The sequence below is a fragment of the Delphinus delphis genome, chromosome 1 (genome assembly GCF_949987515.2).
Source record: "Delphinus delphis chromosome 1, mDelDel1.2, whole genome shotgun sequence".
Classification (NCBI taxonomy): Eukaryota; Metazoa; Chordata; class Mammalia; order Artiodactyla; family Delphinidae; genus Delphinus; species Delphinus delphis.
Genome location: NC_082683.1, coordinates 60,105,042 through 60,128,878, shown reverse-complemented (window position 1 = coordinate 60,128,878; position 23,837 = coordinate 60,105,042). Strand labels below are relative to the sequence as shown.

Below are 23,837 nucleotides of genomic sequence, written 5' to 3'. Positions count from 1 at the left end.
GTGTCAGTAACTTCACATGCTAGTGCTGGGCTGATGTGTGTTTCTCATTCCCACTCAGTCATCCATATCTACCCACCAAAATAATAATAACAACAGTGAAGGTACATTTTATGCTGCTTTTGTACTCAAAGAGTTGGAAAGAGTGGCTTTTGTTTCTTTGCTTTGCTTTAAAAATAAACCTCTGTGCATAAACATGGGTGGATTTTCATTCTGTTTTATTCCCATTTGCTGGGGATTCATTGATAGAAGAGTAGAGAAATGCAGATTGCTTAGGCAGAGAGAAGGGTAGGAAAGGGATCTTATAATTTATTCTAATACAAGTATAGGTACCTCATTTTTTTTGAGTGAATGGATTTCAGGAACTTTGCTTTGCTTCTGTAAAACCATTGTATTGGATTGCTTGATCTGATTGTGTCCTGAACTTGAAACTTTGACCACACCTTTCCATTTAATGTCATTTTAAAATGATAGTCAGTAACTGTAAGGCATAACCAATGGTTGCCTTGATTAATATTAGCTAAAGTTCTAGATCATACCCATATATCGTCCTACTGGTATCAAGGAATGAAGGACTATTTAAAATAGTTCTGCTATAGCACTAGAGCAAGTTAATATTTTCTGGAGCTTCAAGTGTTATAGTGATAAACCTGGACTCTTTCTGTTTAACTTGAACAGTCTTATTTGCAGTGTCAAAGGAATTGCTGTATATGCTGCAACAGAAGTAATACAATGTTGTGTGATGGGATAAGAAATAAAATTGTACGTCAGATAAAATAGAGAGCAGCTACCAGAGTCAGATATACCTTACAAATATTCACTGAGAAGCAAGACAATTTAGTTTTTCCAGGGTTTAAATCCCGTTTAGCTATATAACCCTGGGTAAATGATACATTCTCTGTGCCCCATTTTTCTCATCTGTAAAGTGAGAATAACACCTACCTTACGGAGTTGCTATGAGATATAAATGAGTTAGTTTAAATGTTGATTTCCATACGTTCTCTGTTATGGTTGCCTAATGGTAGAGTCCATTCTTTATTTGTCTTGTATATCTAACCACTATGTGCTGTGCAGGGAATGTATAGAGTAAATATAGTTGAATGAAGATAAGAGTGAGATCTAATATGAAAAATACATATCCAATATTCTGTTTTGGAATAAAATCAACTTCCATTGTAATGTAGTTGGAATTCATTGCTATTTGTTTGATTTATTTGAAAGTGTTTTTTTAGTGTTTCAGAAACTTCTTTTCAGTAGATAAGCAGAATAGCTGTTATAAACATGTGTACTTAGTATCTCACCTCTTTCCCTTCTTTTTTTTTTTTTGGTTTGGTGGTGGTGGAAATAGTGCCTCAGTGTGTTTGGAGAATAAATGTGGATATCCCTGAAGAAGCTAATCAGAATCTTTCATTCAGTGCTACTGAGCGATGGTGGGAACAGACAGATTTGACCAAACTAATCATATCAAACAATAAACTTCAGTCACTTACTGATGACCTCCGACTCCTTCCTGCACTGACTGTTCTTGATGTAAGTTGACTGATTATAAATATGGATCTTCGTCTGAAGAGACTCTAAAGCTAAATTTAGGCTTTGAGTAATAGAAGACCCATGTTCAATCGGTAGAGTGCAAGGAAGAATAACAAATTACTGTGTTCGGCATAGCATAATGGTTGAGTGCAGAGTCAGAACATCAGGCTTCAAATTTTGACTCTGCCACTTGATAGCTGTGTGATCTCGGGAAGGTTACCTCTTTGTGCTTCAGTTTCTATGTTTATAAACCGAGACTGGTACTACTACCTGTTTTTAAAAATTGTTCTTTGAATTAAATGAGTTAATGCATACAGACAGAATTGGTATTTAACAAGTGGTTGCTGCTGCTCGTCTTTTTTTTAATTGCTATTATTATATATATATATATTTTTTTTTTTCCTGCGGTAAGCGGGCCTCTCACTGTTGTGGCCTCTCCCGTTGCGGAGGCTCCGGACGCGCAGGCTCAGCGGCCATGGCTCACGGGCCCAGCTGCTCCGTGGCATGTGGGATCTTCCCGGACCGGGGCACTAACCCGTGTCCCCTGCATTGGCAGGTGGACTCCCAACCACTGCGCCACCAGGGAAGCCCTATTGCTATTATTTTTATCATCATTATTATTGTCGGTGTTAAAGCAAGTATTTAATATTGTTTTGTTTTTTGGGTTTTTTTTTTTGTTACTTTGGGGGGTTTTTTTGGTAACTTATCTCCAATACTGACTTGAATTATTGGGCTTAAATTTTTGTGTGTTTATTCAGGGACTATGTTGTGTTTTTTTTGTTTTTTGTTTTTTGTTTTTTTGTGGTACGCGGGCCTCTCACTGATGTGGCCTCTCCCGTTGCGGAGCACAGGCTCCAGACGCGCAGGCTCAGCGGCCACGGCCCACAGGCCCAGCCGCTCCGCGGCACGTGGGATCCTCCCAGACCGGGGCACGAACGCGCGTCCCCTAGCATCGGCAGGCGGACTCTCAACCACTGCGCCACCAGGGAAGCCCAGGGACTATGTTTTTAATCCCTAGTTGCCATGTCATGAGTAGTTTATTTCATAATCTACAGACTTCTGATATACTTTACTTAGGATCATCAAAAATCTTCCATTTCATGTCTGAAAAAGTTAGATGTAGTGAGATTTCTAAAGAAGTTTTTATATTCTTCATTTGTTAAATGAATGAATTGGCATAAGTGTTCTCTTAAAGGTTCCTTGTACCTTAAAAGCATATGATTCTGTAAGAACATGAGAGAAGTCTCCCTCATTTATTTTTTGTAAATGTTGACATTAATCATACGATCAGAGGGCTGTTAGTTTCTGACCTTGTCATCTCTCATTTGAGATTGAAGTTCCACTCAGTGAGGGGAAGTTTTTTGTTTTTTTTTTTAACTGTAGTATTTTAAAATTGATCTCTTATCACTTCATGATTTATTAGCAGCAGTTTGGTCAATTTCAAACTCCTTTTTCTTTTCTATACTCAAAACAAATTACCAATAGCCCAGCTATGCTTTTGAGCTAGAATAACGAGACTGTCATCAGAGAATATTGTACAATAGCAAAGCTCATGGTTAATTGTAAGACTAAGATATTGACTGTGTCTTTTAATAACTTTTAGATACATGATAATCAGCTGACATCCCTTCCTTCTGCTATAAGAGAATTAGAAAATCTTCAGAAACTTAATGTCAGGTAAAATTTAAACTTATTTCAGTATTGCTAGTATAAGGGTGTAAATCTAACATTCTTTAAAAATTTTTTCAAATACTTTTTCTAGCATGTAAAAAATGTTTTGTATTATCTCAGAAAGTGATTAAGCAGAATAATAATTTTAAGTTTTATTTCTCAGATTATTTTGTTTTAGAATTGCCTGCATGTTTTCTGATTTTACAAATTTAAGGCCAGTTGATTTTTTTTTAAATACTTTTTATTTTTATGAAATAATTTTTAGTGGTTATAATGAGGAAAATTTCATGTTTTCGATATCAGTAGTTTTTAAACTTTTCTGAGGACTCCTGGAATTCCATGGGTATGCGTCTGGTACTCACTGATAGGTACATGGGAAGCCAGGTGGCTAAGGCCCTAGCTAACTCTGTTTGCCCTTCAGTACACACTCAGACTTTCAAGAAAAATAACTGCCTTTTATGTTATATATACACAGGGGGAAAGGGATTAGGGAAGATTTAATTTAGGAGAAAAAAATGAAAAAGTTTAAGTGTTCAAAACATAGTTTGAAAAACTGGGGCTTATAAAATAGATATAAATCTATCTATCACAGCATGATAAAGTTGCAGTTTTCTGGAGTTAACTGGTTTGAGGGAGAACAACAGTTCCTCAAGTAACAGTCCTTATTTGGTGAAAAATAAGACTGGAGTTGCATATTGCATTCATCTGGACATGCCAGGCCCTCAAACAGAAATAGCTATTTTTGTCTTGAGTGCTACGTTGAAACCTAATCCCCATGTAAAATGTGACTTCATTGTAGTGTATGTATGTGCACATCTTTGTCAAAATTCTAAGCCTCATATGCAGTGTAAAAATTATAGCCCAATGTTTTCATTTATATGTAAAATCAAGTTGATTAAAAGGAACCAATCAAAAGTTCACAAATTATATGTTTGGTTAAAAATCTTTATTTCTTTGAAACTCTCAATTTGATTACATTAGATTACTGTCATTTTAATGGGTGTGTACTTTTAGGATGTAAAGTTTGTAAGTACTTAAAATTAGTAACCTTACTTCATTTTTTTTAATGAGCCCAGGTAGTCGATTAGCAAAAATGCCTTTATAAATATTTATTGTGTTGTCACGAAATTGTTCAGCATTTGTTTTATCAATCAATAGCCATAACAATCTGAAAATGCTCCCTGAAGAAATTACAAATCTAAGAAACCTGAAGGGCCTATATCTCCAGCATAATGAACTAACTTGCATACCAAGGGGATTTGAACAACTTTCCAACTTAGAAGATTTAGTAAGTTTTGATTTTGCAATATTTATATAATTTGGGGCTGGTGGGATTTTTTATTAGGCTGAAAAATTGGATGTATGATTGAAATCATGGTTACATGGGCAGCTGATTGTATGACTAGATTATCAGAAACAGTGAATTACAATTAGAATGCTAACTTAGTAATTGTAAATTTGATTTTCTTATGTTTTTCTTATGAAGGAAATCACCTTAGATTTTAATTTAGGAATAGAGTTTGGGAAAGGAGCCATTGAGGATGACTTTGTTATTCAGAGGCTTTTATGGCTTAGTAAAATAGAGGAAAGGTGTTTTTAGCGTATACCAATTCCCTTTTTTATCTCCATTTTCATTTCCTCCTCTGTAGCCCTTATGGCTCTTTTGTCCTCTGAGTGTCCAGATAATGCCTTCAGGGCCTGTTTTTTCTACCCTATTTTTCAAAATGGCCATATTTCTTGGTAAAAATTTTTATTCTATCCATTTCACATCTTAAATAGAGATAACCATAAAGCAATGCAAATATTATTTTAGTCATATTGTTAAGAATAATACAAACAATAGGCACTTTGCTATACCTATAGCATATTACTATATTTGCTATACATATAGTAGATTACATATTACTTTGCTATACACATAGCAAAGTAGATAGTTTTATCCCCATTACTGATAAGAAACTAAGACTTGTAAAAAAAAAAAAAAAAGTAACTCATCCAAAGTCATATAACTAATATGTAAGGAATTTAGGAATTTAACATAAAATAATCTGACTTCAGAGTGTATCCTTTTTTTTGTTCCCCCACTTTACCACGGAAGAAGTAAGGCTCTACTGTAAGGTATCCTATCTGAAAGACTTCAGTTGTATTCGATCAGATGTTCTAATATAAATCTCTACTCCACATAGTTATTTCATGTTACATTCTTGTTCTAGTCACAATTACATGTTTTGAAAAACTCATTAGTCATTTTAGCCTTAAAGTTTATTTTTTGTTCAAGGAAAAATTGCTTCTTTTACTTATTTTTTCTTGATATTTCACCCATCTGCACCAGTGTTTGAAATCAAAATACATACTCTCTTCAACCATTTCTTCAGTAGCTCTTTGTTTTTCAATCTGATCAGATTGGAAATAAGGTTTGGAAAGTAAAAGGCATAGGTAGGTGAAATGAGTGGTAAAGGAAGGAGCCATCAGATTTCCTTATAAAATTTGCTGGTAAAAGATAGCAATTGATTTAAAAAGAAAAAAAAACAAAAGCCTAGTAGAAAGCTTAAAGGAAACCTAATAAACTTTCTTTATGGGTTCCCAGATAGTCACTGCATAATGAAAGGATGCTTCAGCTGAGAACTGTGTTCTTAAGGACTCATTAGCAAATAAATCATAAATTGAGCAACAATATATTAAAACATTAAAAGTATAAGATCTATAATAATTTAAGCCAATAATATTTCTTAAAGTTATATAAAAACTGCTTAACACAATGGTACTAAATAAATAATGAAGAAATGACTTAGCATAAATAATGATTAATTTATATGCACTGTACTTATTTTGTATCTAATTTAGTCATTAACTGCAGTAATTAAATATTTATTAGCAATTCTGTTGTTCTGGGTTCTTTAAAACTTATTAAGAATTTGTGAATCTTTTCTTTATCAGAAACTTTTTTTTATTTTTACCTTTTGATATTGGAATAATTTTAGATTTACAGAAAAGTTGTAAAGATAGTACAGAGAGATCCCATATACCCTTCAGCCACCTTAATGGGCGAACATTTTTTTTTTTTTTTTTTTTTTTTTTTTTTTTGCGGTACGCGGGCCTCTCACTGCTGTGGCCTCTCCCATTGTGGAGCGCAGGCTCAGCAGCCATGGCCCACGGGCCCAGCCGCTCCGCGCCATGTGGGATCTTCCCGGACCGGGGGACGAACCCGTGTCCCCTGCATCGGCAGGCGGACTCTCAACCACTGCGCCACCAGGGAAGCCCTAATGGGCGAACATTTTACTTAACTATGGGATATTTGTAAAAACTAAGAAATTAACATTTGTACAATATTGCTAACTAAACTACAGATTTTATATTTTCCCAGTTTTTCCACTAATGTCCTTTTTTTTTGTTCCAGGATCCAATCCAGAATACTACATTGCATTTAGTGTCAGTAACTTTTGATATTACTAAATATTTATTTATTAGTAATCTGTTGATTCTTAGACCTTAGAGTATTTGGGTTGTATATTATTATATTGATGTTGTAGATTATGATAATATGTTATTTTATGTTATTATAATAACAGTATGTTTTAAAAAATACACTGATCTAGCATTTTTCCTTTTTCTATCTTAATTTATTTGGAGTTACAGTTGTTTAACGTTAGACTAAATCATAGTCTTCAGAGAACAGTTCCTCTAAGTCATTTTTTTCTTATTCATTGTTGCCACTTGCCTTACCTAACAGTTTGATGATAGCTGGTGTAGTACTTATATCTGATTTGAATGTTGTAAGAAGAATACCTGATTCATAACATTGTCTTTTAAAGGAAGTTTCAAAAAAATATTCTGTCATAAAAGACAAAACAGAAACAAAGACTTAAAGCAACATCAAGGTATAGAGATTAATTAGGCAAGCTTGAATGAGTGAAAACTAGAGAGTAGAGTAGACTTCTGTACTTAAAGCAGACTTGCTGAGGTCAGCAGAACCAAGAGGGAATATTTTTTTCCTCCCAAATTAAAATGGCCATTTTTTTTCAGCTTACTTTTTTTTCCTTCCAAGAATTTTTCTTTCTTGCAAAGATGTTTTTCATTTCATATTACAATTTAACGATACAGTTTGCCTGATTTATCATAGGTACTCAACAAATATTGGATGAAAAAATAGATTTTTTTTTTGAAAACATGATAACATGGTACAGCATGACTTAATATTAACAGAAACCTTTGTGTAAAATATTTTTGAAGTCAGAATTCATTTTAATTCCTCTCTGCTACATTATTAGGCACATAGTAGGCCCACAGAGTATATTGAGGTAATGAATGATGATCTGTGAAATTGTCAGTGAATGAGAGTTACAAAACATATCATCTGTAAATAGTTTTTTTAATGTTGCAATGCCCTCAAAATTCTGAAACTCCCCTTAGGGATACTTTCTTTTTTTATTTACTTGTTCATTCATTCACTTTGTCTTTCTCTTTTTAAAGGATCTTTCGAACAATCGTCTTACAACTGTTCCTGCTAGTTTTGCATCTCTGTCCAGCCTGCTGCAACTCAATCTTTCCAGTAATCAACTGAAGAGTTTGCCTGCAGAAATAAGTGGAATGAAAAGTAAATCTTCTCTATTTTAAAAAATAAAAAAATTTGAAGTTGGTGCAACTTACATTTAAAAAAATATTTCTTTTTATAGTTAGTTACAGAGAAGCAAAATAATAGATTTTATGGTGGTAAATGCAAATAATAACAACTAGTCAGATTTTCTCCAGGCCATTGTAGTCTAGCAACTTTGTAAAGAATTACCACCAGGGGACTTCCCTGATGGTTCAGTGGGTAAGACTCTGTGCTCCCCATGCAGGGGGCCCGGGTTCAATCCCTGGTCGGGGACCTAGATCCCGCATGCATGCCGCAACTAAGAGTTCACATGCCACAACTAAGAAGTCCGCATGCTGCAACTAAGAGTCTGCATGCCACAACTAAGATCCTGTGTGCCACAACTAAGACTCGGTGCAGCCTAAATAAATACATAAATAAATAAATAATAAAACAAAACAATAAAAAAAAAGAATTACTGCCAAAACAATACTTTGGCATATCAAAAGGAGAAAAAGAAAATAAGATTATAAATTGTGGTAATATTGTATACCTGAGAAATTGATTAAAGTTTTGAGCTATTCTATCTCTTCATTCATTTTATTCAACATTTACGAAGAGGTCATTCCCCTTTCCTAGGTGATGCCACCGATGATACATGGTTATATTATTACTGTATCCTCCTTGAGGTCCATAAGTAATAATGTCAAGAGATAGTCTAGTTTTGCCCAAATTGTCAATTCTTTTTAAAAAAAAAGTTAAAATTTAGTGGTTCCATTAAAGTTTACCATTGAACCATTATGTTTGGTGTATTGTAGAACTAATATTAAGGGATAAAAAAACTGAAGGTACGTTTCAGTACCTTTTAAGTAAGTGTACTTAATCATGTTAGAATTCTTGATTTAGAGTCCAAAATCTTCATAGTGATTTTTTTTTTTTTTTTGTCTAAAGGCAAACTATTATTATTTCTTAGTTGATGACCACACTGTGTCAGCTATAGACCTTACTACTCTTTTTTGCTAATCATATATGAGCCTTTTCATTTTTTTAAAACTCCCTTTTGTGGAGGAAGTCATAGATGTGATTTCGTACAGTTGATTACAGATTATTTTGCAGTGAACTTGTACAATTGTGCTGTTTGACTTTTTAAAAAATTAATGTATAATTGACTAACAATATTATATTATTTCAGGTGTATAAGATAGTGATATTTTTATACATTACAAAATGATCACTGCTGTTTTACTTTAGATTAATGGTTATTTGTAATTTATAACAGGAATGCATAAATTAAATCTGCCATAAATTGAATTGACATTTCAGGGGAGCCTTTAGTTGTGATACCAGTAGTTGACTCTGCTTGCCTTCGCCATTTTCAATAAAGGTATCAGAAAGTAGAGCTAAACATAAAATATGATATCTGGAGTGCATATGTAAGCATTTTTTTTTCACAAATTGAGTAGAAATATTGAGAGAGAGAAGCAAATATTGAAGTCAATAGAAAAATACTTTGAACTTACAGCAGTTTTTCTAATATACTATATAATTATGCTCAGATGCTTTCTGTCCTTCAGCCATGACAATGCTACTTTTAAGCTATCACCAGTAGGACATTTAGTTATTATTTCACTATTCATGATGAGATTCCAAGAACAGTATCTAACATTTGCATGGTTCTTTGTAACTCAGAATACTTTTAAATATATTATTTTGCTGCCACAATAGTTCTACAAGTTAGTATGGATGCATATTATTTACATTTTAAAGATTCAGAAAAAAAAAGATTCAGAAACCTAGGCTTAGAAATTATGTAGTAAATTGTAGAGCCAGCGTTTGCATCTTCTTACTCCATCCCCATTGCTCTTTTTCACTTTTACTATTCATATTTTTAAATTTTTTATTGAAGTATCATTGATTTACAATGTTGTGTTAATTTCTGCTGTACAGCAAAGTGATTCAGTTATACATATATAAACAATCTATTTTTTTTAAATAGATCTTTACTGGAGTATAATTGCTTCACAATACTGTGTTAGTTTCTGTTGTACACCAAAGTGAATCAGCCATATGCATACATATGTCCCCATATCCCCTCCCTCCCATCCTCCCTATTCCACCCCTCTAGGTCATCGCAGAGCACGAAGCTGATCTCCCTGTGCCATGCTACTGCTTCCCACCAGCTAACTATTTTACATTTGGTAGTGTATATAAGTCAATGCTACTCTCACTTCACCCCAGCTTCCCCCTCCCACCCCGTGTCCTCAAGTCCATTCTCTATGTCTATGTCTTTATTCCTGCCCTGCAACTAGGTTCATCAGAACCAATTTTTTTTTTTTTTTAGATTCCATATATATGCGTTAGCATACAGTATTTGTTTTTATCTTTCTGACTTACTTCACTCTGTAGGACAGAGTCCATCCACCTCCCTTTCTTCTATGTACTGCTTCTATTCTCAATCACGCTCTTAGATGGAAACACTTGTGAAAGCTAGTTTCTAAATTTAAAACAAACTTGCTTTATAGAATTTATTGGATCTAGGGTAGATCAGATTGTGACATTTTTCTCAGTGATCTAGCCAAATAATACATAAATTATTATAAGTTGAAAGTAGTACTATTAAATTTGTTTTGGAAAGCAGTTAACGTCTTTAAACAATGAAAGAAGTAGTCTAAGGCAGTACATCAATTCAGTCTTGAATTATGTTAAAATTGACAGGCTCAAAGTACAGGGAAAAAAAGTTGTAAAATGCATATTGTCTATTCAAACTATAGGGTTGAGAATATATAGTGGAAAATATATGGTGGCCATTGTAAGTGGAAGAATCTGTAGTATGGATTAGGGAGAAAACTGCTTATTAAAGTCTTAAGAGAAAGAAGACCTTTACTTTTTTTCCATTTTTGTTTTCTGTTCTGCCTTTTAAGAAAGATCCAGGAAGTGAGAGAGATGCTACAAGTGAAAACATTCTTCTTGAGCTATCTTATACCTTCTTATCAAGAGTGTTAGCTAAGGTGTTAGCAAAAGAATGTAACTTAAAAAAATTAGAAGAAGAAAGGAAGGAAAGAAGACAGGGAGAGAGGCAGTATGAGTAGATGAAAGAATAAGAGGGAATACATAGAAATCCATGGGTTTTTGACAGAACATCAGTTGCCTATTTTAAATACAGATGTGTCTAAGCTACCACTGGCCAGAGTTACTTGACATTCTTTCATACGAGTAGTATGCTTGTATGTTTACCTTAAACTTTTTCTTTTTAAAGATGTATAATTACTGAGGGAAATAATCTCATAGTATATAGTTTATATATTTTAGCATACTTTAAAGGAGTACTAGAGTACTTTGTTTTTTAAATCTTTACAAAGAGGACCTGAACTATTATTAAACATTGATTTTAATATCATTGTTTCTCTTTAATTATAACTAAATAAAAACATTTTTAGTTTACATTTATGTAATTCAATGGTATTCTAGGATTCTTGATTATTATAGCAGTATAGAACATCACAGGTTTGTAAGTCCTCATGATTACTTACACATTCTTTGAATGTATATACAATTATAAACCAGTATTTTTTCTCTATTAAAATATCTTTGTGTTTCACTAAATATATATTACAGGATTAAAGCATTTGGATTGTAATTCAAATCTCTTGGAAACTATACCTTCTGAGTTGGCTAGCATGGAATCACTAGAATTGCTTTATTTGCGGAGGAATAAATTACGTTTTCTACCGGAATTTTCTTCTTGTAAATTATTAAAGGTACTATTTAGTTGATTATTAAATACCTATACATTTTCTGAAAGTTAATCCTGAAAATGAAATTTTAAATGTATTTTACATTGAGAATATGTATTAGTTATGTGTTATTTTTTCCTGTATTCCTGTTTTTCAGAATTTTAATGACTAAATATATTAATGGTATTGTTAATAATAGATTTTTTTAAAAAAAAGCAGTAATCAATTTTAAAAATAAGAATTTGTCCATTTCATCTGCAGAGTAGTTTATAACTGGAGAAGTAGTAGATGATGAGGCTTACAGAGTAAGTTGGGACCATAGTGCAGGAAACCTGGAATACCAGGAATGAATACGTATCTAATTCTATAAGTTGCCAGCTCATGTTTACCTCATCATAAAGTCTGTTTAAAATTAATTACTTTTTTTGGTATTAAGTATATAGCATTAACATTGTATTTAAATTTGCTATGCTTTGCTTTTCTGTATGTATACTTTTATGCACTAGTGTTGAGTTTGTTTTGTTTTTTGTTTGTTTTTCTGAGTATAGTTGCTTTACAATGTTGTGTTCCTTTCTGCTGTACAGCGAAGTGAGTCAGCTATATGTGTGCATATATCTGCTCCCTCTTGGACCTCTCTCCCAGCGCCCCCACCCCGTCACACCCATCTAGGTCATCACAGAGCACCAAGCTGAGCTCCCTGTGCTATACAGCAGGTTCCCACTAGCTATCAGTTTTACACATGGTACTGTGTATATGTCAATACTAATATCCCAATTTGTCCCCCCATCCCCCTCTGTCCACACGTCCATTTTCTATGTCTGCGTCTCTATTCCTGCCCTGCAAATAGGTTCATCTCTACCATTTTTCTAGATTCCACACACATGCGTTAATATACAATACTTGTTTTTTTCTTCTTGACTTACTTCACTCTGTATGACAGACTCTAGGTCCATCCACCTCACTACAAATAACTCAGTTTCATTCCTTTTTATGGCTGAGTAATATTCCATTGTATATATGTACCACATCTTCTTTATCCATTCATCTGTTGATGGACATTTAGGTTGCTTCCATGTCCTGGCTATTGTAAATAGTGCTGCAGTGAATATTGGGGTACATGTGTCTTTTTGAATTATGGTTTTCTCAGGGTATATGCCCAGTAGTGGGATTGCTGGGTCATCTAGTAGTTCAATTTTTATTTTTTTAAGGAATCTCTCCATACTGTTCTCCATAGTGGCTGTATCAATTTACATTCCCACCAACAGTGCAAGAGGGTTCCCTTTTCACCACACCCTCTCCAGCGTTTATTGTTTGTAGATTTTTTTTGATGATCGCCATTCTGACCCGCGTGAGATGATACCTCATTGTAGTTTTGATTTGCATTTCTCTAATAATTAGTGACGTTGAGCATCTTTTCATGTGCCTCTTGGCCATCTATCTGTATGTCTTCTTTGGAGAAGCGTCTATTTAGGTCTTCCGCCCATTCTTTGATTAGGTTGTTTGTTTTTTTAATATTGAGCTGCATGAGCTGTTTGTATATTTTGGAGATTAATCCTTTGTCAGTTACTTTGTTTGCAAATACTTTCTCCCTTTCTGAGGGTTGTCTTTTCGTCTTATTTATTGTTTCCTTTGCTGTGCAAAAGCTTTTAAATTTAACATCATACACAAAAATAAACTCAAAATGAATTAAAGACCTAAATGTAAGACTGAACACTATAAAACTCTTGGAGGAAAAAATAGGCAAAACACTCTTTGACATAAATCACAAAAAGATCTTTTTTGACCCACCCTCTAGAGTAATGAAAATAAAACAAAAATAAACATATGAGACCTAATTAAACTTAAAATCTTTCGCACATAAACAAGAGTTACTTTTAAACAGAATGGTGACAATGATATAAATAACTGAAAAAGTTATCACTTAATAAGATTAATTATCTGATAATCTTAGATTCTGCTAGTGAGAAATCAGTATATATAATAATCACTAATAAAAATGTTGAGTAACAAACATTTATTATAATATAAATAACTTTTTAAATTTGTACTGATTTGTTTTAAAACTTTAATTTTTTATCAGTATAGTTCTTGGATTTGTGTTTTTATTAATTCTATAAATGTAACTACTAAATCATTTCTCTGCTTTGGTTTTATAAACTTTGAACTTTCTTCCAGTTTAAACCTTTAATTAATTTTTAAATTACTAGGAAATTTTTGAAAATTTTCCTTTTTGTCATTTTTCTTTAACTGTAAGATTACTTAAATATAATTTAAAATTTAAGCATCTTAGTAATTAGAAAATTTTCCATGTATTTTTCAATGATTTGAAATCAAGATTTCAATTTTATTTTCATTATCTAGTATAAAGTTGAATACAGAAATACACATGATTGATCTTTGCTTTTGTAGGAATTACATGTAGGTGAAAACCAGATTGAAATGTTAGGGGCAGAACACCTTAAGCATCTGAATTCTATCCTTGTGCTAGACCTGCGAGATAACAAGTTAAAATCTGTTCCAGATGAAATTACACTCCTGCAATCTTTGGAAAGGCTTGACCTAAGCAACAATGATATTAGTAGGTAAGTTTAAAGTTGGAATGAATAAGAAATCATGTCTGTATTTGGTTGTAATTCATAAGTTACAAAAGCATGTAGAGATCTCTTTTGTAAATCAAATTCAATAACTGTTTATTGAGTAGGTATCATGTGTAGACCTACAAAGATTTTGTTCTTGGCAGCAAGCTTAATATGCTAATGGAATCAGTTACTCCAACTCGCTGGGACACAAACTCTACGAATAACTCCTAGATCAGTGCCTGGGTACATAGAAGCTGCCTGATAAATATTTGTTGAATTTGTTAAATGACGTAAAGCCGTGGGAGAGATACGAAATACTTTGGGGGTTTAAAGGAGATACAGGAATCACAATTTATTGAGAAGAATCAGGGCAGACTTTGTGGAAGAAGTAAAATTTTTAGATGATATTATAGAACTGGGACCAGGGTGAAGCAAGTTAATTGCCTAGAGCACAAAATTTAAATGTACTCACAGGGTCTTGCCTCATTATAGTCCTATCATGTGATCTCTGAAGGATGACCACTATTTTCAAGTGCATGCATAAGGTGGTCATTTGGCTGGAGCAAACTGCACAAACAAAGCTCTGAAAGTTTAGAAAATAAATTGTAAGTATGTATAGAAAGAACAGCAAGGAATCGAGTTGAGATGGTAGGGTGCACGAAAGGAGATTGTGAGAATTTAGGTCTTGAAAGATAAGTTGAGGCCATGTGAAAGAGGTCCTTAAAATGCCTGTGAAGAGCCAGTTTTCATTAATTAAGAGGTGGGGAGATTAAGAACAAAACCAACTTGATTGTAATCTCATTAAAAATAAATTGGTGATAGTGGGTCAGATACTTCGGATAGGAGTGGTTTTGTAGATGGGAATTCTAAAAAATTCTATTAATCTAATAATGGTCACTAGGGAGCACTTGATATATCCAATTTACTGAGTTGACAACTTTGTAGATTTCTCTCATGTAATAAGGACCTAAACTGTAGTGACAATGGGAATAGAAAGAAGAGGAAAGATGTGAAAGGTGTGATGAGTTAGAATAAGTAGTATTTAGCAATTGATTGTGTTGGAGCTGCAGAGGAAGAGGGTAGTGAGCAAAGAATCATAAGGAGTTATAAAGTCATAATATTTAGAGATGGAATTATTTTACAGATACATTAAAAAAAGACTCAGACTCACCTAGGATTGTATGCCAGTTAGGTGTCTGAAGTTTTATGTTTGGATGTCAGACACATGGTTCGCTCTTCACAGAAGGAGAAAGGTTAAGCAAGGTAGACTTTCTTCTATGTGTATATTTCAATAACTTTTTAAAAATCAAAATTGTTTTCACAATGTACATATGGCATATGGTACATCTTTTTATTTTATTTTATTTATTGTTTCTGGCTGCATTGGGTCTTCGTTTCTGTGTGCGGGCTTTTCTCTAGTTGCGGTGAGTGGGGGCTACTCTTGGTTGCAGTGCGTGGGTGCATTGCGGTCTCATCGCGGTGGTGTCTCTTGTTGTGGAGCATGGGCTCTAGGCGTGTGGGCTTCAATAATTGTGGCTCGCAGGTTCTAGAGTGCAGGCTCAGTAGTTGTGGTGCATTGGCTTAGTTGCTCCATGGCATGTGCATGTGGGATCTTCCTGGACCAGGGCTTGAACCCATCTCCCCTGCATTGGCAGGCGGATTCTTAACCACTGCGCCACCAGGGAAGCCCCATATGGTACATCTTGACCATAGATTTGAATGCTTGGACAGTGACCATTCTTTCCACTCACTTCTCTTTATGACAGAATTAATAAGTGACCTGGATATTCCTAAAAGTACTTATAACTAATGAATGAAATAATCGCTTGCCTCATAAGTATTGACACATACATTTTTCCCCATAACGGTCTTATTTTGGCTACTACGTGAAAGCAGCAGAAAGCAAATATTTAAAACCAAAACAATGACAAATAATATTAAATAAATAGAGTAATGGGTACAAATATTTCTGATATATATGTTTCTCTTTCTCCAGAGCTCTGGATATAAAGTGTGTATATATCACAGGGCCTAGAACATAATGAAACTTATAAGTATTTTCCTTCCTTTCATCTGATCTCATACTTCCTAGATATTAGACCATTCTATGCATTTTTTACCCCTCCAAAATCTCCTCTAACTAAAATATTGATTCCTTGCAATGCTACCAGAGTAATTTTTATAAAGTACAAATTATCAGGTTGTTCTTCTACTAAAAAACTTTGATGATTCTCCATTCTTACAGCACTGTTTCCCAAATATGGCTATGTATCAGAACCCCATGAGAAGCTTTAAGAAAAAATGCAGATACTGAGGCAACAATGAATCAGAATTTTTAACAATGGAACCTTAGAATTGTTTTGGGTTTTATTTTTAAAAATTCCTAGGAGATTTTGATGCGTCTGGTTTTCCATCCAGCAGTTGGGAATCACTGTCTTGAAAGATAACGTCCAGAATTTTTAGTGTAACAGCCAAGTACATCTCACAGTCAGACTTCATTCATTCTCTTTGTCATCTTTCACTCCCACAGGTATCCTACTCTGACAACACTGAAGTGCAAATGTACTGACTTTTTCTTCATTTTCTTTACCTTAGAATGCCCTTTTCCTGCCTGACTGCCTGATGGAATTCCATTCTTTTTAAGCCCAAATCCAGGCTTTGCTATTCCCTTCTCCCTCTACTCCCCTTGCTAATTTCTACTTCTGTACTCTCAGAGCAACTTCACTTGTTTAGCACTTGCCTTATTACATATATATATATATATATATATATATATATAAATATATTCATTTGTTGATGTATAATCTACATACAGTAAAATCTACCAATTAAAATATACAATTTGATGATTTTTGACAAATGTATGTAATTGTATAACCATTGTTACAGTCATGAAGAACATTTCTGTTTCCCTAAATTCTCCTCGTACCCTTTGCAGTCAATCCCCTTTTCATATCCCCAACCCCTAGCAACCAGTGATGTGCTCTGTCACTGTAGTTATGCCTTTTAAAAATATCATATAAATGAAATCATAGCATATAGTTTTTGTGTCTGTCTTTTTTCTTGTAGTATAAAGCTTTTGTGATTCATTCATGTGATTTTGTGTATCAATAGTTTATTCATTTTTATTGCTGAGTGTTATTTCATTATACAGATATACCACAATTTATTCATCTCTTCACTAGTTAGTTGATGGATGTTTGGATTACTTTCAATTTTCTAACTATTGTGAATATTCATGTAAGTCTTTGGTTGGACATTATTTTCATTTTTCCTGGGTAAATATGTAGGAGTGGGATTGCTTAGTTGTATGGTGAGTGTATGTTTAACTTGAAAAAACTCCACTTTCTCGAGTGGCTGTGCTATTTTATATGCTCACCAGCAACATAAGATAATTCCTATATTTTGGTTAGCCATACATGTGTCCTTTTCCTTTGTTCAACTAAAAATTTTTTAAGGGAAAGTTCTTGAAATCCCTATACCAATGCCTAGTATATTATAGATGCTTAATAGATTTTGAGATTTAATATTTACGTGTATAAACTGGTTATCTTTTTGTGTACCAAAGATAAAAATTACTTTCCTTACTGAATGAAAATATGAATTATGCAATTGAAAATTATTCTTTCTCATTTTTTTCAATTAGGAAATATTTTATTTGCTTACATTTACTTTTTGACACTGGATACAATTTAGCAAATGTTTTATAGCTCACATTCTTTTTTTAGTAATCACAATATGATAGTATCGAAACAAATCTCTCTCTTTTTTTTCTTTTTAAACATGTTTGGCGTCTATTTTGAGAGGAAATATTTTAGGTCTAAATTACTTAGGCTTTCTTTGACACTATTTTATGGTGTATAGTTTGTCATATGTTAGTTTTATAATCTACTTATAATCTGGTTGAATTATACTTACCCTTAATGTCTTCCTTGAAATCAATTTAATCTTTTGTAGTCTGCCATGTTCATTGGGAGAACTTCATTTGAAATTCCTGGCACTAGAAGGAAATCCTTTGAGAACGATTCGAAGAGAAATTATAAATGTAAGCATATTTAGAATTCAGTGCTGGTTTTTAAATTTTATATTGAAACATACACGTTGATCTATAAAACTGCAATGTATGTCTTGGTGAATATGTCTTTCTCCCCACATTTTCAGAAAGGAACCCAAGAAATCTTAAAATATCTACGAAGCAAGATTAAAGGTACTTTTCTATTTTCTCCCATATTTTGAAGGATAACATGAAAAGTGGTAAAGAGTTAATAGTATATAAATTTATATGTATTTTTGGTATAAATATTTAGAGAAAATGCTCCCTGGCAGGTGTGGCTCTAATTCTGAATCCACTAGGCCATAAATATGCTGAAATTATTTAAAAAATCATTAAATTCACAATAATACTGTTCTATCCTTAATCTCTTTGAGTTGTGTTATACTGTAGCAATTAGAAAATATAAAAAAAGATTCTGTAAGCACCTAATGCTTTACCTTTGAAAAAAGAGCAAAACTTGACTATTATGGTATAATATAAGGGTTCTGTTGACTGGGAAGTATATTAACAGGCATTTGAATATATGCTGCATTCATAGTTTTGGTAAGTTCTGACAAAAATAAAGACAAAACACATTTTTTAGGATATGCTAATTTAGCACAAACATGCACCAAAATAAAAATTACCATAAATTTAATTTTTAATGTTTCACTAAAATTGTGATTTATTCCAGTTTTTATTTCATGTATGTTATTGTAGCACACACTACATTTAGAACATTAAGAAAAAAATTTTTTGTGCCAGTGTAATGCTGCATAACAAAGCACTCCAAAACGTAGTGGCTAAATACAGTAGCTATTAATTTAGCTCACAACTCTTGGTTATGCACAGCCTAGTCTAGCACCATATTGTCAGTCAGTAGATGTTAAATAAATAAGATAGTTGTATACTTAAGTAATTTATATTTTCCACTTTGCCCTTCAAATAAATTGACATAATTTTCTAAGACTCTCATTTTCTGACAATCAGAGAGTGTCCTTTTTTCTCCAGATATACTTTCTCCTCAAGAAAGATTGATTATTCTGATATAAATCAGTTAGAAGTCATGTCAGAATAATTAGAAAAAATTTTAAAGCCTTTTTTTTAGACTAGTTTAAGGTTTACAACAAAATTGAGAGGAAGGTACAGAGATTTCCCATATGTCCTCTGCCTGCACACATATACCCTCCCCCAGTATCAGCAACACTCACCAGAATAGTACATTTTTTACAAAGGATGAGCCTACATTGACACATCAAAATCACCCCAGGTGCATAGGTACCTTAGGGTTCACTCTTGGTGTTGTACATTCTATGGGTTTGAACAAATGTATAATGCCATGTATTCATCATTGTAATATACAAAGTATTTTCACTGCTGTAAAAATCCTCTGTGATCTGCCTATTAATCCACCCTCCCCCCGACAATCCCTGCCATCCCTGACAACCACTGATCTTTTTCTTGTCTCTATATTTATGTCTTTTCCAGAATGTCGAATAATTGGAATCATACAGTCTGTAACCTTTTCAGATTGACTTCTTTCACTTAGTATTATGCATTTAAGCTTCCCTCACGTCTTTTTAAGGCTTGATAGCTTATTTCCTTTTAGCACTGAATGATATTTCACTGTCTGTACATACCACAGTTTATCTACTCGCCCACCTACTGCAATACGTCACGGTTGCTTCGAAGTTTTCACAGTTATGAATAAAGCTGCTATTGTTTTTTGGGTTTTGTGGGGGTTTTTTGCAGTACGCGGGCCTCTCACTGTTGTGGCCTCTCCCGTTGCGGAGCACAGGCTCAGCGGCCATGGTTCACGGGCCCAGCCGCTCCTCGGCATGTGGGATCTTCCCTAACCAGGGCACGAACCCGTGTGCCCTGAATTGGCAGGTGGACTCTCAACCACTGCGCCACCAGGGAAACCCAAAGCTGCTATTTTGCATATGGATGTCCCATTGTTTCAGCATCATTGTGAAAAAGACTATCTTTGCCTTTGTATATTCCATTGTATTACCTTTGCTCCTTTGTCAAAGATCAGCTGACTACATTTATGGCGGTCTCTTTATGGATTGTCTATTCTGTTCATTGATCTCTTTGTTCTTTTACCGTATCACACTGTCTTGATTACTGTCTTTAAGTTGGATAGCATCAGTCTTCCAATTTTGTTCTTCTCTTTCAATACTATGTTTCCTATTCTGGCTCTTTTGCCTCTCCATATAAACCTTAGAATCAATTTGTTGATACTGACAAAATAACTTGCTGGGTTTTTGATTGGAATTACATTGAATATATAGATCAAATAGGGAAGAAATGACATCTTGACAGTATTGGATCTTTCTATCCATGAATATGGGATATCTCTCCATTTATTTAGATCTTCTTTGATTTCATTCATCAAAGTTTTGTAGTTTTCCTCATAGAGTTCTTATTCACATTTATTAGATTTATACCTGAGTATTTCAGTTTTGGATGCTAATGTAAATGGTACTGTGTTTTTAATTTCAAACTCTACTTGTTTATTGTTGATATAGAGGAAAACAATTTACTTTTATACATTAACCTAATATCCTGCAGCCTTACTATAGTATAATCACTTATTAGTTCCAGGAGGTTATTTTTGGATTTTCTAACAATATGATTGTGCCATCTGTGAACAAAGACAGTTTTATGTCCTCCTTCCCAATCTGTGTACCTTTTATCTCTTTTCTTGTCTTATTGCATTAGCAAGAACTTCTTCCAGTGCAGTGCTGAAGAGGAGTGAGTGGAGAGAGGGAACATCCTTGCCTTGTACCTGATCTTAGGGGGAAAGCTTCAAGTTTCTCAACATTAATTATGACAGCTGTAGGGCTGTTATAGTCTTTATTAAATTGAGAAAGTTCTCTTGTTTCTGTTTTACTGAGTTTTTATCATAAATGCCTGTTGGATTTTATCAAACACATTTTATACATCTATTGATATGACCATGTAATTTTTCTTTTTTAGCCTGTTGATATGAAGGATTACATTAGTTGATTTTTTGAATGCTGAACTAGCCTTGCATACCTGGGTTAAATCCCAGTTGGTTATGGTGTATAATTCTTTTTATACTTTTTTTAGATTTGATTTGCAAGTATTTTGTTGAGGATTTTTACATGTATGTTCATGAGAGATTTTGCTTTCTAGTTTTATTTTCTTGCAATTTCTTTGTCTGGTTTTGGTATTAGGGTAGTACTGACCTCATGGAATGAGGAAGTATTCCCTCTGCTTCATTCCTTGGAAAAAGATTGTAGAGTATTGGTATAATTTCTTCCTTAAATCTTTGGTAGAATTCACCAGTCATACTGTCTGGGCCTGGTGCTTTCTGTTTTGGAAGGTTATTAATTATTGATTCGATTTCTTTAATAGGTAATAGGCCTATTCAGATTGTCTGGTTTTTCTTGTGTGAGTTTTGGAAGATTGTGTATTTCTAGGAATTCACCCATTTCATCTAGGTTATCAAAATTGTGGACATAGAATTGTTCTTAGTATTCTTTCATTATCCTTTTTTGTGTGCATGGAACCTGCAGTGATGTCTTCTCTTTCATTTCTGATATTAGTCATTTGTGTCCTCTCTCCTTTTTTCTTAGTTAGCCTGGCATAGAGGCATACTAATGTTATTGATCTTTTCAAATAACTAGCTTTTGGTCTTATTGATTTTTCTCTATTGATCTCCTGTTTTCAATTTCATCAATTTCTACTCTAGTTCTTATTTCTTTTCTTCTTAATTTGGATTTAATTATCTCTTCTTTGTCTAATTTCCTAAGGTAGAAACTTAGATTGGCGATTTTAGATCTTTCTTTTTTTCTTGTATATGCAGTGAATGCTGTGAGTTTCCCTCTAAACACTGCTTTCACTGCATACAACAGATTTTAATAAGTTGTGGTTTTATTTTTATGTAGTTAAAAATATTGTAGAATTTCTCTTTAGATTTCTTTTTTGAGCTATGTGTTATTTAGAAATGTGTTGTTTAATAATCACATATTTTGAGAATTTCCAGTTATCTTTCTGTTGATTTCTAGTTTAATTTCATTGTCCTCTGAGAGTAGACATTGTATGATTTCTATACTTTAAAAAGGTATGTTTTATGGCATTATAAGGTACAAGGTCAATTAAATATATTAGGATATATATTAAGCTGTTGTATTGTACATGACTTCTTCTCATATGCCATTGGTCAGAACTTATATTGCGGCCACTCATGTAAGGGGAGCTGTAAAATACAGCTTTTTTTTTTTTTTTAAATAAGAAGCAGCTTTATTGTCATGTAATTCACATGCCATACAATTCTTCCATTAGAATTGTACAACTACATGTTTTTTTGCTATATTAACAGGTAAGTACAACCATTGCCATAGTCAGTTTTAAACATTTTCATCACCTCAAAAAGAATTGCAGTACCTTTTGGCTATTATGGATAATGCAGTGATAAACATTTATTTACAAGTTTCAGTGTGAACGTGTTTTCATTTCTCTTGCATATATATCTAGGAGTGGAATTGCTGGGTCGTATGGTAATTTTATATTAAGTCATTTGAGAACTGCCAGACTGTTTTTCACAAAGCAGCTACACCAGTTTACATTCTCATTAGTATTGTATTAAGGTTCTGATTCTTCCACATCCTCACTAACACTTGTTTTCTGACTTTCTGATTCTAGCCATTCTAGTGGGTATGAAGTGGTATCTCATTGTAGATATGATTTGCATTTCCCTGATGAATAATAATGTTGAACATCATGTGCTTATTAGCCATTTGTATATCTTTGGAGAAATACATTGCCCAATTGAGATACATTGCCCAATTTTTAATTATTTTTATTATTGAGATGTAATAATTCTTTATGTAGTCTAGATATAAGTCTCTTGTCAGATATATGATTTGCAGATATTTTCTAGGCTTCTGTGGGTTTGTCTTTTCATTTTCTTGATAGGGTCCTTTGAAACAAGTTTTCTTTGAATTTTGATGGAATCATTTTCTTTCTTTTTTTGCTTATGTGTTTGGTTTCATATCTAAAAGTCCTTTGCAAAATCCTGTTTTATGAAGATTTTCTCCTATTTTTCCTTCTATGAGTTTTATACTTTTGCTCTTACATTCATGTCTTTGATCCACTTTGAGTTAATTTTTATATATAGTATGAGATAAGGGTATAATTTCATTCTTTTGCTTGTGACTATCCAGTTTCTGTGTACCATTTGTTGAAAAGAATTCTTTTCTCACTGAATGGTCTTGGCATTTTTTGTTGAATATCACTTAACTATAAATGTAGGATTTATTCTGGACTCTCAATTTTATTCCATTGATCTGTATGTCTATCCTGTGCCAGTACTACACTATCTTGATTACCATTGCTTTGTACTAAGTTCTGAAATTGGGAAGTGTAAGTCCTACTTTATTCTTCTTTCTTGGGTTTGTCTTGGCTATTCTGGGTTTCTTGCAATCGCATACAAATTTTAGAATCAGCTTGTTAATTTCTACAAAGAAGTCAGCTGGGTTTCTGATAGGGATTACATTGAATCTAGATCAGTTTATGGAATATCGCCATCTTAGTTTTTTTAATCAAAAAGTCAATAAATGTATATGGTAAAAAAAATTCAAGCAATATATAAGAACATACAATGAAAAATAAATCTATTTGTCACAGTAGTCCCCTCCCAAGAGACATCAGCCTCTCTCTTTACAGTCTCCTTGATGCTGATTATTAAA

The 23,837-nt window shown here is 33.3% G+C and overlaps 1 protein-coding gene across 3 annotated transcripts in view; it reads left to right on the top strand.

Moving 5' to 3' along the window:
- Positions 1-23,837, top strand: part of LRRC40 (leucine rich repeat containing 40) — a 55,945-nt gene that overhangs the window by 18,541 nt on the left and 13,567 nt on the right. For all 3 annotated transcript variants that reach the window (XM_060023765.1, XM_060023779.1, XM_060023772.1), the window contains 8 exons: positions 1,346-1,527; positions 3,131-3,204; positions 4,357-4,486; positions 7,669-7,792; positions 11,387-11,529; positions 13,915-14,087; positions 18,042-18,129; positions 18,246-18,291. In XM_060023765.1, coding sequence (XP_059879748.1) covers positions 1,346-1,527; positions 3,131-3,204; positions 4,357-4,486; positions 7,669-7,792; positions 11,387-11,529; positions 13,915-14,087; positions 18,042-18,129; positions 18,246-18,291 — 960 coding nt within the window. The remainder of the gene's footprint in view (positions 1-1,345; positions 1,528-3,130; positions 3,205-4,356; positions 4,487-7,668; positions 7,793-11,386; positions 11,530-13,914; positions 14,088-18,041; positions 18,130-18,245; positions 18,292-23,837) is intronic.